The sequence below is a fragment of the Phaseolus vulgaris genome, chromosome 5, assembly GCF_051622355.1.
Source record: "Phaseolus vulgaris cultivar YP4 chromosome 5, ASM5162235v1, whole genome shotgun sequence".
NCBI lineage: Eukaryota > Viridiplantae > Streptophyta > Magnoliopsida > Fabales > Fabaceae > Phaseolus > Phaseolus vulgaris.
Window position 1 is genome coordinate 39317530 of NC_143502.1, and position 20166 is coordinate 39337695.

A 20166-nucleotide genomic window follows, 5' to 3' on the forward strand; every position below is an offset into this window, starting at 1 on the left:
TATTCACGATAGTCAATGGAAAAAAACTTGTGATTCTAATTCATTTCTGAGTAATAATTTTTCAAATGGCCCCCACTAACAGGAGAAAGAGAAATTGTTTTCGTCCACATTTTTACATATTTTATGTCTGAGTGATATACACTTTTTGTGCTAGGGTTGATCAAATTAATTAGGTTACAGTGTAAATATATTTCAAATGTTATTTTTCAGGAATGAAAAAATATAATAATTTTTTAATTCAAAATAAAATAGGTTTTCAATTTTTTATTTCACTTATTTTTCTCTCTATTCAATATATATGTAAATTATTTTAAAATTAAAAACACATAAGAGTATAATAAAAATTAATAACAAATGCATTATTGAAATAAATAAAAACATTTTTTTCTAGAATTGAAAGGGTAGAAAAGAGCATAGGAAAATATAATACATTTTTTCTTGAATGAAAAAAGCATACATAAACATAATATATAACCCGTCTTGTTTTTAAAAGATTTACTTTATAAACTAATTAAAAAGTATGAGCTATTTTTTCTTTAAAGTATTCTATGTTAAAAATTAGTTATAATTGTAATTTGTTTTAAATTTCTCTAAAATATAAAACTCATTCTCCTTGATTTTAAAAGCTTAAAATATGCACTCAGTTTTTTGTATAGGTTTTTTTTATATAGATATTGAGACAAATTAACTCATAGCATTTTTATTATGACAAATAATATTTAAACACATGAAGTTAGATACCGTGGAGGGGAATAATTTACCATAACACGACGATTTTTTTATTGAGATAAGTTTATATTTAACTTTGTCCAAAATATTATTACCTTTGAAAGAAAACAATTTAAAAAAAAAAATCTATTTGAAAAAAGGGAAAGGAAAGATAAGATGGCTCTAGCTTATTGACTATTGAAGAAGTTTTTAAATTTAATTAATTTATAAAATGTTTAATACTGTTATTATAAAAATCAACGGAAGTTTCATACAGATTGAAAGAAGGACTTGTTATTTAATCTATTAGTTTAGAGATAATTTAAAAAATATTTTAAATAATATTAATACATTAGTAACTTACAAGAAAAGAAAACGACTAAATTTGCTCCCATTTTTAAACATATCTTGTGTTTGTTTTCTTTTACCTATAACTGGTTCTTAATAATTTTCTCATTGAAGTTTTAGTACCAACATGTTTATAATTTTTTCATTGCTCTTATACAATAATATCCAAACGGAATCAGCAATATAATAAACTGCATATTTTGTAGTACAAAAGGTTAAATTATTTAAAGCATAAAAAGTATTTAAATGTTCATGAGACTTGATTCATATCTCTTTCCAGCTCTCCCTAATCAACTGAACGAGACAGCAATGAAATCACAAGAAACCTCGAATATTCTTTGTTTATGGTTTAAACTTCTTTTTGTTGGATTATGAAAGTAGATGCACAAAATGTATAATATCAGAACAAGAACCCTAATACAGACTTTAAAATAGTCATGGTGATTTAAACTTTGCAATAGTGGCCACATAATTTTTTTTATTTTTTTTGTGAGGTGGATAAGGTGAATCCCTTTTGTTCTGCATCTATTTCATTTTAGGTGGCTCCAGATAACTTCATCTGGCAAACCTTCGTCACTCCACAAAAGTGACAGCTCCTTTTCTCCTTATTTTAATCACATCAACAATTATTTAATATTCATAATAGTGCTCATTCATACCTTTACTCTAATATATCTTCACCTATTGCAATTTTTTTATTATGCAATCATTTCTTAGCCACGAACTTCAACTTGGAGTGCTGCAAAAACTCCAATTTTCCATCTGCCATGAGATGGTAAGAGATTGGAGCTTTATATGATGAAGTTCTATAGGTTTTATGAATATATTTTACGTGTGTTCATCTATAAAACTAGAAAAATGTTTTATTAACGCCCTCTTTCACTGACAAAGACTTGACACTACTTGCGTGATATTAATTGACGCTGCAGACGTGATATTTGGTGAAGATGTGACACTGACTCTATATTATAATATATGACTCATAGCACACGCAAAACTGTTATCCGTGTGTCTATAAGTGGTTACTTATGAGACGCACTCAAAACTAGTTAAGTACTTACTTATGTAACGTTTATGGCCACCCACTCTTCATGAAAAAAATTCATTTTTTTAATAAGAGTCATATATTACATCGATTAGATGGTTTAACCGGTGTAAAAATCATATATTACATCCGCTAGATAGCTTAACCGATGTAATAACCCTACTAGAGCTGATTATGCAACACACGCAAAACTGGTTACCCGTGTGTTTGTAAGTGGTTATTCATTCTAAGTAAAAAAAAAACATTACACCGGTTGTTTCTAACATCGATGTAATATATTTTTTTTATCCTATTTTGAAGTTCGTGCAGCTTATTCACGTGCAATCTCAATCTATCACATCATTATCACGTCCACAACGTCAAATGTTTCTCATGTGAAAGATGTCAAATATATATTGGGACTCATAAAACTATTTTACTAAAGTGATGATTAAACATTTAATTATAGAATAATAGTAATTAATTATGAAGTGAGTAGGAATTTAAATAGATGAGTTGTTGAGGGTTAGGGGCATGTAACGGTAGATCCAGAGAAGAAAGAGATTTGAGAAAATGGAGGAAATGAAGAGTGGGACCATGCAAGCGAAATGAAGCTAATAGGGCGGCAAAAAAATACGCTAATCATGTAATCGTTGCCACATAGTCAGATAGGAACAAAACATTGCAATTAATTATTAATTCCACTCATTACACCCTTCTTCCTTAAATACTTACCATCTTTCTTCTCCAAACCCTCACTCAAACAACTACACTACCATCTTCCTCCCACATTCATTCTACCACCAATGGCCAAAGACGTTGAGCAGGTCACAGAGCAACCCGAATACTCCGCCAAGGACTACCACGACCCACCTCCCGCGCCGTTGTTCGACCCCGATGAGCTCACCAAGTGGTCCTTGTACAGAGCCGCCATAGCCGAATTCATAGCCACCCTCCTCTTCCTTTACATCACCGTCTTGACCATTATCGGCTACAAGAGACAGACCGACACCAGTATTCCCGGTAACACCGAGTGTGACGGCGTTGGCATTTTGGGCATCGCGTGGGCCTTCGGTGGCATGATCTTCATCCTCGTTTACTGCACCGCTGGCATCTCCGGTATAAAAAACTGAACTTTCATCCATCATCTCAAACTCTCTGCTTTTTCTGCTCCACCCAGTTAACTTTTTGATCTGGTGTAACAGGGGGACACATCAACCCTGCAGTCACACTGGGGTTGTTCCTGGGGCGCAAGGTGTCGCTGGTGAGGGCGTTGTTGTACATAGTAGCACAGTGCGCCGGTGCAATCTCCGGTGCTGGGTTGGCGAAGGCGTTCCAAAAATCCTTCTACAACAGGTACGGTGGAGGAGCCAACACTGTGAGCGATGGCTACAACAAAGGCACTGCCTTGGGTGCTGAAATCATCGGTACCTTTGTTCTTGTCTACACAGTTTTCTCCGCCACCGATCCTAAGAGAAACGCTAGGGACTCTCATGTTCCTGTAAGCACACCATCTCTTACCTTCTTCATCGTTCAATTTAATTTACTATTTTTCCTTTTCTTTCTTACTTACTTACTTCACTTTGAAATTGTAAATAAATAAATAAATAAAAATAAAAAAGGTACTAGCACCCCTTCCCATTGGGTTTGCCGTCTTCATGGTTCACTTGGCTACAATCCCTATCACTGGAACCGGCATTAACCCGGCAAGGAGTTTCGGACCAGCTGTGATCTTCAACAACGACAAAGCCTGGGACGACCAAGTAAGTTAACCTTAAAATTTGTTGTTGTTTTATTTTTCTTTACATGAAAAAGAAAAATTGTTAACGGTTGTGATTATTTTCAGTGGATTTACTGGGTTGGACCGTTTATTGGAGCTGCGGTGGCTGCATTTTACCACCAGTACATTCTGAGAGCTGCAGCAATAAAGGCTCTTGGATCCTTCAGGAGCAACGCATAAGAAAATTGTCCGGTTAAATTATGATTTGTCCTGTGTCACCCAAAACAATAACAGTGTTTCAATTCAAGTCTGTCTACAGGTCCCTCTCTTGGAGTTCCTTTTGGCTTCTTCCCTTACCCGTGGGTTTTGGGAAAACCAGATACCGTGGCCTCTTGAATTTGTAGATAAGAATGCTTTTATTATGTCAACCCTGTATTTTTATCCCTTTTTCTTTTCCCTCATGTATTCTCTTCTATTCTATCATATCAATTTTCTCTTTGCTTGTTCATCAAATTTACCACTTGTTACCACTGTTCCCAATGCGTTATCAAAAATAAATCATCACTTGCTTTCTTTCACGCACTTAATCATGAGATAACTATAGTTCAAAGCACTTGAGGAAACAGACCAAAACCAAAACTACTATGCAGCATTTCTTTAATCTGTGGGATGCACTAGAACTGGCCTTGTGTTATGTTTGATTCTGATTACTTTAATAGAAAAGTTATTTCAGTTTAATGAAAATTCTTTGGTAAAGTTTTGCTATCAGAGATTTAATTGTAAATTAATGTAATTTATATATATTTACATAATTGATGTTTTGTCCCATCTTCTACAATTAGTTTGCGTAACCTTGAGAAGGAATAAGAACAAAAGGAGTGAGTGGTCCTCCCAATAGGATAAATTTGGTGTGCTTTCGCAATCATGCTTGCTACAAGTAAATAAGTAACCACAACTTTCTTGAACCTTCCTATTACTTCACCTGTTTGTTTTCCTCAACAAACATATCTTCTCTCTCTCTCGATACTTCGATTTTTTCACAACTATTTATCGACAAAATAATTTTAATATCAAATTTATAAATATGATTTTTTAAATTAGAAATTCATGTATGTGAGTTTCATAAATCAACAATTAGTACTAATGTATTATTGGAAAGAAGAACAGTGGAAGAGCTTAGCGTCATAATTAAATTGTAATTGCAGTATCGCACACGATATAAAGCCGTTAATTAATTCATTTTTTGTGAAACATTTTCATCGTAGTTGTTATGAACAAAATAACACAGTAGTAGTTCGAAACAAAAAATAAGTAATAAAGACGTTAGGTTGATCGTTGGGATTCCTTTATTGTGTCGTGTGTTCGTAAAATAATAGATTGATTAGGTAAGGTACTTATCTTTGCCTTATTTTATGTTTCTGCTACTCTGTTCCCATTTTATATGTTTATGATTACGCATAATTTAGCCATCAATATATCACGTTTATTTTTATATATAACTCACATATATATTATTTTCCCTTTTTTTTTGTCTCTTCCGTATAGTTTTATATATATTTATATGTGATGACAAATTTAAGATAGAAATTTTATAAGATTTTTTAAAAAAGATTTAGATTAAGGATAATTGCAGAGTGGGGAGATGGTGGAGAGAAGAGACAGAGATAGGGAAGGAGAAGAATAGTGGCTGAAATTAATTTTTGGTGATTTGAGTATTTATGAGTTTTGTCGTGATCCCATAATTGGTGGTATTCGTGTAGATCACGTTTTCAACTTTATTTTGTTATTCTCTCCCCTTTCGATGGTAACGGATAGAGTTTGTATATCATACTGTCTCTCTGTCTCTTTTTTAAATCAGAGGAACAGCTGAATTTATGTGTTACAGTGCTATTAAATTCTTATATTATTATTTAATTTCTTTTAGGGATAATATAAGATTCATTTCTACAATCATTAAATTTCTCACTATTATCATTTGATAGTGTATGTTAAATATTATACCATTTACACATTTGTGGGTATATTTATTTATGTCTAAAATGACATGTTAATTGACAAAATAAAATAGGTAAGACAATGGGCTTTAGGTTTACTTTTTCTTATGTTCTTCTTCTCTCAGTATAAGAACTTCTTTTTAATTGACTTTGTTTTTACATTATTTAAAAGCTTTAAGTTTTCTCAAATAAATCATTTGTTGGGAACGTGTTTTTCCTTAAATCTGGAGAAAAAAATTAGTATTTAACGGATGTTTCAAAATTTTATTAACTACATTGATTTCAAAGCCTTCTTTTATAAAATATCAAAAATTTTAAAACTCTTTTGTAAAGTACTATGGGTTCAAAATATTTTTTTTTTTTTTATGTTTCAAAGTCTTCGTAAAATACCATATCTTTCCGAATATATTATACGTTTCAAATTCTCTGTAAAATATCATACTACTACAAGAAAAACATGAAATAGAAATCAATTTTAGAGATAAAAATAGTTGTTATAGTAACTAAATTAGAGACCATTTTAAAAACTAAGTAAATTAGTACCTAATTAGCTGTGGAGTGGCCACAGGTGCAGAGTCAAGCATGCCAGTTTCTTGAAGGAGATCAAGAGTATACTTGCGTTGACTTACTTAAATGAAGACCAGTACTGTTGCGAGCAATTTCCAGTCCCAAAAAGTAAGTGAGATTACCTAAATTTTTTATCTTGAAGTGATGGTGAAGGGATGCAGTAATTGTATTGATTTCCTCCGTGTCATCACCAGTTAAGAGCAAGTCATCAACATAAACAAGAATAACAGTGAGTTTATCATTATTATATTTAAGAAAAAGAGAGTGATCAGCAACAGAAATAGAGTAATTATTTGACAAAAGAAAAGTAGAAAGTTTGGCGTACCATTGGCGACCAGCTTGACGAAGGCCATACAAAGACCGTTGAAGCTTGCAAACATGCTGGGGAGAAGGAAGAGAGAGGCCAGGTGGGGGGGGGGGGGGTCATGTATATCTCTTCATGGAGATCACCATGAAGAAATGCATTATTGACATCAAGTTGTTTTAAAATCCAATTTTTGGTAGTGGCAATAGCAAGCAGAAGGCGGAGGGTAGTGAGTTTAGCAACAGGTGCAAAAGTGTCTAAGAAATCAAGTCCTTCAAGTTGGGTAAACCCTTTGGCAACAACTCTAGCTTTGTGGCGCTCAACAGTGCCATCAGAATGGTATTTGATTTTATATACCCATTTACAACCAATAGTTTTCTTTCCTAGAGGGAGAGGGGTAAGTTGCCAAGTATTGTTAGCAGCAAGAGCTTGAAGCTCATCTTGCATGGCAGATTGCCAAGAAGCATGTTTGGAGGCTTCGTTATATGTCCGAGGTTCAGGATGAGAATTGATAGAGGAAATAACATTTCTAAAATTGGAAGATAAGGAATTGTAAGACAAGTAATTATGAATAGGATATCTACTACTTACAGTGTTGGTTGTAGTGTGGAAATCTGCAAGATAGGCAGGTTGTCGGTGAGGACGAACTGATCTTCTTGGAAATTGGGGTGAGATGCTTCCTGGAGATGCAGGCGGTGATAATTCTGATGGAGGTGCAATGTTGGATGCAGGAGCAGAGACACTATTTGTTGGAAGATCATAGGATAATGAGGCTAGTGGAGGAACAGTATTGTGTGCAGGAGTAGAGGCACATGGCTCGACAGGAGGTGCAGTATCTGAAAAAAATCAAAAGCAGAATTATATGCATTAGAAATAGGGAGAGATAAAGTGTTAGGGTCCTTAGGCAAGCCACGGTCCAATTTATATGGAAAGTGGTTTTCATGAAAGATTACATGTCCTGATATCTCTATGCTATGAAACTTTAAATTTAAGATAATATAACCTTTTGTATTTTGCGGGAAGCCAAGAAAAATACCTTTGATAGATCTATCATCTAATTTTTTCCTATGTGCAGTAATGGTACTAGCATAACAGAGACAACCAAATACTTTTAGAAAGGAAATGTCATATGGTTTTCCAAACAACTTTTCATGAGGAGTGATGTTATCAAGTAATGGAGTAGGAATAACATTTATTAAGAAAACAACATGATTTACAGCAAATTCCCAAAAAATAGGAGGAAGATTTGCTTGAAAAAGTAAAGCCCGGGTTACATTTAGTATGTGTTGATGTTTACGTTCTACAATGCCATTTTGTTGTGGTGTTTCAACACAAGATTTTTGATGTATAATTCCCTTTGAAGCATAAAAATTTGACATAGCAAACTCAACACCATTGTCAGTACGAATCGTTTTGATATTAGTTTTGAAATGATTTTGAACGAAAACAGTGAAGTTAATGATGTGCTGACGCACTTCAGATTTGTTATGCAGCAGAATAACCCAAGTATAACGCGAGTAATCATCAACAATAGTCAAGAAATAACGAAAACCTTGCATAGAAATTATGGAACATGGTCCCCAAATATCAAAGTGTACAAGATCAAAAATAGCAGAGTTAACAGTATTACTTAAAGTGAAAGGAAGTTTTCTCTGTTTTGCACGACTACGAGTGTCACATACATGATGAGTATCAACAGTAATAAAAGAGTATTGTTTGCTTAAGACATGTAATCTTTCATGTGAAGGGTGTCCTAGTCTATAATGCCATAGTGTTTTGTCTGTGATATTACAATTAATAAAAGGAGCAAAACAATGCGGTTTAGATTGACTAGAAGCAGGCAAGGTAGTGACAAGGTACAAGCCAGCAGTGGCTTTAACTGTACCAATCCTCTCTTGAGTGAGATTGTCTTGTATAATGCAGTGGGTTGAAGTGAAAGTTAAAGTGCATTTAAGTTGGTGTGTGAGTTTAGAAACAGATATTAAGTTTAATTGAAAATGAGGCGCGTATAACACATCAGACAAATAAAACTGATCAGAAAAACGTATTAAACCAGAATATGTGGCATAAATAGTTTGGCCATTTGGAAGACTAATTAAGACAGGTTTAATTTTAGTATAAGTAGTAAAAACGTTCAAATTGTGACAAACATGATCAGTGGCACCAGAATCAATAATCCAAGATTCTTTTATAGAAGATAGTGAAGAGAAAAACTTACCTGTTGAAGAATGCTCAGTATTGGGGATTTCATCCGTAGAGATGTTGCCGACTTGATTAATTTGAGTGTGAGAGGCAGGATCCTCAAGGTTTTGCTGACGCAAAATGTTGGTAAGGAATTGGCACTGTTGTGATGTAAGTTGAATCCCCTTTACATCATGTTCTTTAGGAAAAAGCTCAGAAGAAGTGTCAGTAGTAATCATATTATTGGCTTGGGATGTCCAATTGGTGAATTTGTAGCCAGGAGGGAACCCATGCTTTTTATAACAGGTGTCAACAGTGTGGCCAAGACGATTACAAAAAGTGCAGACTTTTCTAGTAAAAGAAAACTTTGAGGTTTTAACATTACCAGAAGGAAAACCCACTTTGTGAAAACAAACAGCCTCAGTATGACCATATTTACCACAAAAATTGCATGTAATAGTGTAACTACTATTAAGACTATGAAGACTAGGGTTTTCATTAAACATTGCCTAAAAGATTTTTAAAACCAATCAAGATTTTGAAAGAGAACAGAAAAAAAAAAATAACCAAGAACAGCAAAAAGGGAAATAAAAATAAGAGAGAAGCGCAGCAGAACTCTTCATTCGAAGAGCTCTGATACCATATTAAGAAGTGGACTTTAAGCCTAACTCAACCCCATAAAACCGGCTCAATGAGGTGAGGTTTGCACCCACTTATATACAATGAAAGGCTCTAATCTCTAGTCGATGTGGGATCTCCAACATTAGCAACCAAGGTTTTAACTACCAATTATTTAGTTTCTAAATTTGGTAACAAAAACCTTAGTTGCTGATTAAATACCAATTTAGAAACCATTTAACAATAATATAAACTAATTTAGAAACCAAAATTTTGTTAGTATTTAGAATGGTCTCTAATTTAATCATTATAGTAATTAATTATTTTTTGTCACTAAAAATTAGTTTTCATTTCATGATTTTTTTTTGTAGTGTACGTTTCCAAATTTTCATAAAATATCATATGTCTTGTCATCTTCATAAAATACTATAAATTGTTAGAACCTCTCTAAAAATCCTGGGTTTCAAATTTCATCATTCATGTGTTTTTTCAACCACAATTGTATACATCTATTGAATTTATTTATTCATATTTGATAAAATATTTTTTCAAAAAACAAAACAAATAAATGAAAAATAAAATAAATAAATGAATGAATATAACATTCATCATTAACAAGTTATACATATATAACTAAATTTAAATTTATATCAAAATATATTAAGTATACACATTAAGATTAAAACTCAAACACAAAATATGATTTAAAAAACTTAGAATGAGGAAGCTAAAACATATCTTGTTATGAAATACTACAAATAAAAACCTAACATGTTCTTCGTAAAACACAAAATAAAACAAAATTATTTCTATTGAATGTTTTGGTATTGAGTGTGAGGGTGTCTGCCACCTAACAAATATTATTATATTATGTGAAGTTTATATTTTATGTATTATGGTGTTCAATATTTATTAGAGATATTCACTACAAGATCCTTAATTTTTTTATTTAAAATTTAATACATTAACTTGTGTAGCAATATTTCAATTTTAAAAGTGTTTTTATCACAGTAAACTTTATATTAAAAGTAGAGAATGTTGTATAAATAATAATTGTATTAAATGTTGAATTACCCAATTAAATAGTTTGGGAAGAGTAATAACTTTTTATTAGTTAATTAATATCTTATAATCTATATTTCACACATTTTACTTAATTTTAGTTTATTGCATTTTGGATTAATCTTAAGGTACATGTTTGATTGTGAAGATTTTATGTCATCACTTTCATTTCGTGTTTCTTGAAGTAATGTGAAATGTTGTCAAAATTTTGTGAAATAAAAGTAATGAGGATTAAAGTTTATATACTATTGAACTATAATAAAAGTCTTGTATGAGATAATTTACACACAACATAGATATGGATCGAAGTTACGATTAATTCACCACGTGTAAATGAGTAAAATAATTTATACAATTTAAACATAATATCGATAATAGTCACGATAGAGTAAAGATGATATATTATTGAGTGAATAAACATAGTGGAAGGATATTACATGTTTCAAAAAATAAAACATATTTTTTGTAATGATTAATTTTTAAGAAATTATATTTTTTTATTAATAAAAAAATTATATAACATTAATACGACAATGAACTGTTACATTTACAATATCTTTACCAAATATATGCCAAATTGATGAATTTGTGGATTCGACAATAAATAACATATTAAAGAACATAATAGCATAATCTGTTATATTGAAATATAATATATATTGAAGATTTTATGCATGAAAATATCTCTAAGAATACACAAACTTCGTTATATTTCGATTAATATATATATATATATATATATATATATATAATTTCATTTAATAACATGAATGTGAAATATGATTACCCGTTTAATTCATTGTTATTTTCTATTAAAACTACTATTAAATAAAAGTTGTTAGTTTATTATTATACTCTTCTGGGTAATAATTAATGTTATGACGTTTACTGAAAGAAACAGTAGTTATTTTAAAATATTAGCATAGACTTCCTGAGCAAAATATAATATTTGTGCATGGCCAATAACTTAAACGAGTTTACATTATATTCGACCTTATCAAGCCACACTCTTGTGAACTTCATAATCGTGTATTATATCATGCTTAATTTCTATTCATTCATAAATCTGCTTAATTTTCGTTTAAGTTCACTCATATCAACTTATAGATTGCTATGCAAAGTCATATAGACATATAGCTAAGTGATGACTTTTTTTTATATTATTATTATTATATTAATTCATATATATATTATAAGTCAAAATCATAGTTATAACTTCTAGAAAACGTTTTTTCAAAACTATAAATTTAGGGTTATAAAGGTCTATTATAATGTTGAGTATTATTAAAAAACAAAATATAAAAGAAAGTAATCGTTAGTCGTATCAACGACTATATTTATTTTATGGTTCGTCTTCATGTCACATTCATTTTATATACAAAATAATAGCTAATTTGAAACCATCAACTTGTCGATTAAACAGTACGGTCATATACCCAAAGTGATGACTTTTTTTTTTATCATATATGATAAATTATATTAATTACTTGGAATAATCTTTTTAAATGAAATTTAAAGTCACACATATTAGTAAGAAATTTTGAATTTTAACTACATCAACTAATTTATTTATTTAATCATTTGTCACCCATAATATATAGTCTCACGCACGAGCTTCTATCTATCACTCTCGGCGTGAGGGGTGTGTTGGAGATCCCACATCGACTAGAGATGAGAGTCAATTTATTTCAAATTTAAAGTAATATAAGTTATTCTTCACGCTAAGAACCTACTTTGGAAGTGATGATTTGGTATCACGACAGACATACAATTTCATATTCAAATTTTGTACAGCAATTTAGTGATTATTGAGATTTTTTGAAATAAAGGTTTCTCATTTTCTAATATTGGTCTTAGGTAAAAAGAACTTAGATAATATTTACGAAGTTCAATGTTCAAATCAAAAAGTGTGTTTGGTTAGAGTATTATAAAAATTCAAAGAAATTGAAATACTTAACATTTGAACTACTTGTAGTTAAAGTTATCTCGTTTTTTGAAATATTTTGTATAGATAAAATGTTTCGAATTTTTTGTATTTAAGTTCCTTGTTAATAAAATAACCCAATTTTATACAACTAATTTTTAATACTTTATGTAATAATATATCTATTTGGGCGAGTCATATCTGTTTTTATTTTTTATTTTTTTAAGTCATTCTGTGTTTAAATGCCTTCAAATTATTTTTTAAGACTTTAGTCTGTAGTTAGCGCAATTAATTTTTTTTAATTATTCACAATCATAGACTCAATCTATACTTCATTATCATTTTTTAATTAATTTTATATAATAATAAATTTGATGATCCAATTCAATCGTAATCACATTAATTTAATTTCACACAACCAAATTAACATAACTCTAACGTTTTTTTTCTGTTTTTTTAAGTCGTACTGTAAAAAATCTATTGAAAGAACATAGCAAATGGGCTCAGAGTTCATGAACTTTAGGCCCATTACAAGTTTAGTTGACTGGTCTGTAAATAATCGAATAAAAAAAACTATTAAACATTTTCTACTTCTATATCTCATGCATTTTTTTTCCAAGATGAATAGCATCGTATGATTATTATTAAAAAAATTCAATGTTTTCATTTAAAGCAGGTAAATATTTAATGTCTGAACATTGAGTATAAAGTTATGGTCTAAATAAACTCAGAGGAATACAGCTGAATAATAAGAATATGTAAAAAATAGTCCTAAAAGAAAGGCCATGATTTGGTTTTTCGGCCATCACCGTGAATTTTCACGGCACAGTTGAAAATGGAGAAATTGGACAGATTAGCAACACGTAAGCCAACGGTGTATGTAGAATGATAACTTGGTATGACACTAACATTTTTTTTACACTTTCATTTTTTATTTGACAACTGATTATATTATTATTTTATTTTAAAATTTTATTTATATTTATTTCTATTACTTAAATATATTTTTTTATAATTAAATAGAAGTTAGAGAAAAAAATAAGAGTATCATAGAGTAATTTTTTTTATAGGATTAATTTATAATTTATTTATAAAGAACCATTTCATTAGAATAATAAATTTTCATCTAGTATGTTTTTAGAATTATTATGAATAAGTATAATTTATCTATGTATCGGTATATGAATTTTAGTTTAATTTTTTATATGTTTATATTTTTTTAATAATAAGTTGTTTGATACCTAACCTAAAAATTATGTTAAAAAAATTTAATTTCTCCAACTTTAAAAGGATAATTTATTTTTACGCAAAATATTTTGTAGCAAAATATGTTAAAAATTTAAATTTCTTTTTTGAACTTTATAAAAGCAATTAAATGTTTAAATGTAGAGATTTCAAATTTCACCCAAAAAATAAAAATCTGAAAAAATATTTGATCCTATCTAATTCATATATCTTCTCTTTGTATTTCATTATTAACTCAAATTTGATTGGCGCATTGTCAGTTTAACTACTATCAAAACACAGCTAAGTTTGAAAATATGGGGGATATTGGGAGAGAGATGCTTTTTTATTTTTCAATTTTTGTTGATGCTTTTGGTTACATTAAGTTTTATAATATTATATTTTGAAAGTAACTGCAAAAATTGAATATTTGTATAAAAATAAAAGCAAAGAATGAGGAAGTGAGTTTAGTTTTGGAACAGAGCACACTCTGTTTTTAGTTAACAGGGCATCATATTGACATACCGATGGTGGAGGAGTGGGGCCTCCGAGGGAGAAGAAGACCTTTGATTAACATTCACCTCTTGCATGCGCTTTTGCGTTGTGCCTTTGCAATAATGTGCCAAACAGGGCCTTTGCTGCACCTCTAAGCTAAGGCAACCCCATGCTTCAATTACTACTACTTTTCCACGTAGCGAGTAAGCAAAGCATACATCTTAAAAACCCCATCCCCTAATATACTTGTGTTAACATTCACTCAATAAGACACTTAAAAACTCAAGATTTTCAACAATTAATTTCAATGCATTGGTTATCCCATCCATTTTTTTTTTCTATCTGTAAATTCCCGTAAAAACGAAATCGATTGGACTGATTCATTAAGATTATATGAACTGAAATTAATAATTCGTTCGTTTATAAAGTAGGTTGGTGAGTTGTCATTTTTTTTAAAAATGATATAATTTTTTATTTATTTTAAAACTATTTACTTGATTGTTGTAATTGATATCATTTTTTGAATAATAAAAATATTAAAATAATAATAAAATTGAATCAAATTTTAATATTATAATAAAAAAGATTTAATGGCTAACTTAATAAAGTAAATATCAACAATATTTTAATGATAAAATCAATTATCACCAATTTTGATTCCAGAAATATAAAAAAAAATATTTAAAAGTGTAAAGAATAAAGAAGAATGACTTTTCATGACGGACTATATACAAAACTGACGAATTCAAAAAATTGACATACCTATTTAAATAATAATAAATTGTCAGGTCGACCAACTCTACCATCCCTTTTACTCCAAGAATATGATTATTGATTTAAAAGGATGGTTAATTATTTGTTGTATGATTCATTATCTAGTAACTAATTACTCACATTGTAATCCACTTCATCAAGGTACTCAAGTACATGTAACTTGCTCTCACGGTCCCAAGCTACTCACTCCAGTATAACCATCATTCTTTGAGCCACGTCAATACACTCCAAATTGCACAATAATAATATGCATGCTCGTCACAAGAAGCCATATTTATGCCCAAGCTGTTTCAGTGAATTCATTTACAACCATTTTCATGCGATCAACACATGGATGGATAAAGGATTACCAACTCAATGAATTAAAGAAATGCTAATATGTTTTGTGGCAGTAGAGAGAGATGACACAGATGTGAAGACTAGTTGTTAATTGGAATCTGAGAGTAGTTAAGAGTTGTTTCATCTGTTCCACTCTTTGAACTGGAATGTACCCTTTTAACAATCAATCACTATATAACACCAAAGGGTCAAAGACTCATCACCTATCCTTAACAGGACAATTCACAATCTTTCAAGTGTCAAATCTGAACAAGTCCATTGATCAACACTTGGGAAAGTTTTGGCTGATACTGGTATAATCAAATTTTAGTGGGCAGTTTGGGAATTACAAAGAGTTGAAGGTTGGGGTCTGGTGATTGCAAAGCTCATAATTATGTTTCCCATTCATTAGCCTCCTTTTCCCAACACAAAAATTCAGGTCCAAGGAACAACCACTTGCTGTCAGAACCATGGCACTATAAAAGCCAGTTAAACCCACCCACAAATTTTCATTCTTTCCAAGTGATTTGCAGAAAGTCAAGGAGACAAAACAAAAACATGAATCCCATTGGTTTGTCTCTCCTCTCCCTAGTTTCTCTAGCCCTTGTCTCAATTGTCACAGCCCAAGAAAGAGCCCCTCATGGGCTTGTCTACGAGAATCCCGAAGCCTTTTCACCATCAGCATATAGCTTCTTTCATCCCAATGAAAAAAAGCCCGAGACCAGAGACCCTTGTGCAGCATCAAAATGTTCACCAATGCCTTTAGCAGCACAGGTGGAAGCCACTGAAATTCATGAAAGCAAAGCCAAAACACACGAAGAAGGTAGGAAAAAATTAGGAGCTGGTGGCATAGCTGGCATTATCTTTGGTGTTGCTTTTGTTGTGGTTTTGGCTATGGGGGTCTACCATGTGAGGGTCACTCGCCGAACCAACATGAGTAGAGCCAGAGACAATGGTGCTGTTCAACAAGATGCTTGATATGCTTTGTCTCTGTTATAATTACTTCCAAATCTCACCCTAGATTTTGTACAGGGATGTAATGTAATACCTACCCTGAACTTTAATTCCCTTAATATCTTACTACTAGACGATTACTTATTTGCTTTTATCGTCTACCATTTGTATTTGGTTAGCCAATGTATCTACTGTTGTGAATCGTGATATAGTGATCAGTTTCCAATTTGGATCTCAGCAAACAACAAGCTCAAATGTTTCCATTTTCTTACTAACTTCTTTAATTATGAGACCTTCAATGTTTGGAAGTCATTGTTAACATCTTATTAAGTAAAGTTTGTAAGAACATCTTACGGAGTAAAACTCCAATCAAAATGTTTTATTTGAAAGAGTAATTACCATGTCATACTATTATATCAAATTATTGTGAATCTGGATTAAATGCGTTTAAGAAATAAAACACAATTCAATTTCATTATTCTTATTACAATGCCCAAATATCGACCATTTTCTTTTAAATTAATCATAATCTTTACTGTTTCATATCTTGTCTTAGTTGATATCTTAGTCTTGGTCTGGGAGTACTTACAATTAGTTCATCCCTCAAGTAAGTATAATTTTAATATTAAAGTATGTAGTTATAAGGATATGTTCAAAAGTATTTTTATGTGGAGGTATCTCCTTATTTATACTAATCTTAATGAGGTTATATTTGCATAGTACTCTCTCAAAGGTTTAAGTGAATCATAATTGCGATTTTAGAGTGTATAATTTATCTACTTAATTATGCTTAATTATAAAAAGAAGAGGGTACATGTTAGTTCAAGAATGTCAGAATGTATGTTGAAGATGATTTCGACTATTTTTTATTAATCGAGATTATCGTGGTCGTAGACCGTACAATATTCCTAATTCAAATGGATTTACTCAAAGAATATATCTTCTGAAATACTATTATTCTTGAATGATATAATTTTTATTTTAATTACTTAGTCTATTTAATTAATTTTGGATTTAGATTTCACTCATTTCAATATGAGCAAATTAAATACTTTTATATTAGACCAATAAAGTATATAACAAATATAAAAAAAATAAATCAACCTATAAACATTTCTATGAAAGTGGATTGAAAGCAAATGAGTTGAGTTACATATATGAACCCACTAACCCATTTTGCTAATACCAAGAAGTTGAGATACAATAGGTTCACTCATTGAATATTTGTTACGTCTTAATTTCATGCTTTCAAATACTTCAACAATTTAGTTTTCATTTTTTTCTCAATTCTTACTCTGATTTACACTCTAGTATCTATTTTTTTAAATGTATTTTTTTTCTATTTTTTTTATTATTATTTACGGGTTGACCAATCAATCTATTTAAAGAAACAAAATGAGAAAGCCTTCCAATTTTGAAATAAACTTACACATGATCTCAATTGAGATGGATCGTTGGAAATGTATCTACATTGTTCCATTTGGGTTAAGGTCCTCCAAAGGCAGCCCAATCAGTGTGGTGGGAATGGGAGCAAGAAAACAATTAGAGTTTTGGAAAGTTCTTTCTCTACGATACCAATTTCCTCATTTTCAAAATTTTTAAAATTATCATTTTTCTACATTTGAAAATTCAAAGTTCAAAAAATATAATTCAAAAGTCAAAATTTCATTTTACAAAGGAAATTCAAAATGCAAAAAAATACATAATGAAAAAAAATCCAGAACACAAATTTTGAAAATGTTTTTTGGAAAAGATTTTTTAGAATTCAAAAATATGTTCAAGAAATCCAAATCTGGAAATGTATTTTGAAAAAAAAATATACAGTACAAAATCTGAAAATGCATTCCAGAAAAAAAAATTTAAAATTCAAAAATATGTTCTGAAAATTTAAATCTAGAAATATATTCTGAAAAAGAAATTTCAAAAATATTTTTTTATCCACACACGCTCCTTTTATTTAAGGTTATTTTTGTCATTATTGTGTAAAAGTATTTCTGTCAATTTTAATGATAGATTCGGTACAGGTCAAAATTGATATGATGCATGAAAAATTTGTCCATAGGTTTTTGGCAATACATGCACTGTTATTAAATAGTAATGAAGGTCGTGCAAATAGTAGGATACAAGTTAATAGGACTATTGTCCTTGGTTAAGCCCAACAACATCTTTTATAAATTTTCAGACCAATTTTTTTTATCTTTTATGTTTTTTAAATGGTATCACTGAGTCAATATGATTTTTTTATATATATATATAATTTAAACAAGTAAATTAATTTTATGTGGAAATTTTATAATGTATTGTCGCTTCAGTGCACTTGATTGGGTTAAAAGAAAAATCTATATCATGGTATTTTATTGCATTTTTTTAGCACTCACTTTTATTCATCTTTATGCATTTAGGAGGAAATAAAGTTCAGTCTCTTATGATGGTATTCTGGCATCGTGATATAATACTAATTGTACTCTAATAAAACAGTGCGACAAGATAAATTAAGATGATTAACTGTTAGAAAAAGAATAAGGGGATTATTTTATAAAAACATATAACTGAATTTTAGTTATGTGTATCCATCAAAACTTAAAATACACCAGAGCATAAAAGAATTAATATAAATAAAGTTGTAAATATTAATATTCACTCGTTAAAAACATAAATTTATAAGTATTTAATATTTAAAATAATATAAAAGTTAAAGTAAAATGTTATTATACCTAAATTAAATTTCAATAATACCTATCAATATTTATTACTAACAAATAATAAAAAATTTAAGTTGATTTTTATTTTGAAAAAAAGTTAAAACAATGTATCATTAAATATTTTTTAATTAAATCGATTATCTGATTTATCATTTATTTTTACTTTTTTAACGACTGATTCTTCGTACGGATTTTATGATTTCTTTAAATCGGTTATTTAACTGATTTAGGACAGTGGAGTCTGGTTTTAAGAAAAAACAGAATACAGTACAATTGTATTATTCAATCACACGTCCATCAATTTGAGTTACTTGTGATTCGTGTAAAACAATAATTAAATTAATAAGAATATAAAATATTTTAATAAAAATATCTGATCAGTGTATTGAGTAGATAAGAGTTGAGATGATTCATGAAAATCTTCATCCTTTACAGATATTAGTCGACCCAATCTTTGAAGGGTTATAAACATATTTTATTATAATTGTGGTAACTGAGCACATTTTAATTAAAGTGTTCTTAATGAACAATTATGTGAAATGCTTTTCGGTTATAATGGTCCTGTGGATCTAAGATGAAAACGAAACTACCCTTAACATTCTTAGACTTCTGTAATAATTTGGGCCGTTGGACCGATTCTGAGATCACATCTTATAAATAAAAAGGGGAAATTTCTTCCTGCACCCCCATATTGTTGTGCAAAGACAAAAGTGTCCCTATATAAAAACTGTACATTTATTTTTTTGCATTTCGGATTATGAAATCCGGTAAAGTTTTGGATTGTCGCGCGTCCGTTAACCTTCCAGATTGGTGCTTCTGGTAGTACATGAATGACAGTGTTAATCCAAAATAAAAAAAATGCAGAACATCCATAACTAAAAAACCAATTCTAGATCCACAAATTCGTAATTCAAACTATGCATTCCAAATTCAGAAATTCATAATTGAATTGAAAAAAATCATTTCAGATCCACCAATCCGTAATAGAAATTAGGCTTTCGAATTCAGCAATCTGGAAATCAACACTTTATGCAAACTTTACTTCCGGAACACCCCCTCATCTGGAAAGCAACACGATTCACTTCTGAATTGATCAATCTGTAGCACACTCCCAGATCCCGATTTCAAATAAAAGATGAAGGTCAGTTTCAAGATTTATAAAATTGTGGGAGTGCAGGAAGAAAAATGTAGAGGTATAGGAAGAAACTGCCATAAAAAGGAATCTCGACTTGGATAAGGACAAAATATA

At 30.2% G+C, this 20166-nt stretch overlaps 2 protein-coding genes across 2 annotated transcripts; both read left to right on the plus strand.

The window, feature by feature from the left end:
* The first annotated feature begins 2837 nt into the window (after positions 1 to 2837).
* LOC137835733 (aquaporin PIP2-7) lies at positions 2838 to 4313 on the plus strand. The gene is made up of 4 exons (XM_068644364.2): positions 2838 to 3199; positions 3286 to 3581; positions 3703 to 3843; positions 3927 to 4313. The coding sequence occupies exons 1-4, from the start codon at positions 2887 to 2889 to the stop codon at positions 4038 to 4040; spliced, it is 864 nt and encodes a 287-aa protein (XP_068500465.1). The 5' UTR covers positions 2838 to 2886; the 3' UTR covers positions 4041 to 4313.
* Positions 4314 to 15493: 11180 nt separating this feature from the next.
* LOC137835731 (uncharacterized) lies at positions 15494 to 16486 on the plus strand. Its single transcript, XM_068644362.2, has one exon. The coding sequence runs from the start codon at positions 15820 to 15822 to the stop codon at positions 16237 to 16239; it is 420 nt and encodes a 139-aa protein (XP_068500463.1). The 5' UTR covers positions 15494 to 15819; the 3' UTR covers positions 16240 to 16486.
* The last annotated feature ends 3680 nt before the right edge of the window (positions 16487 to 20166 follow it).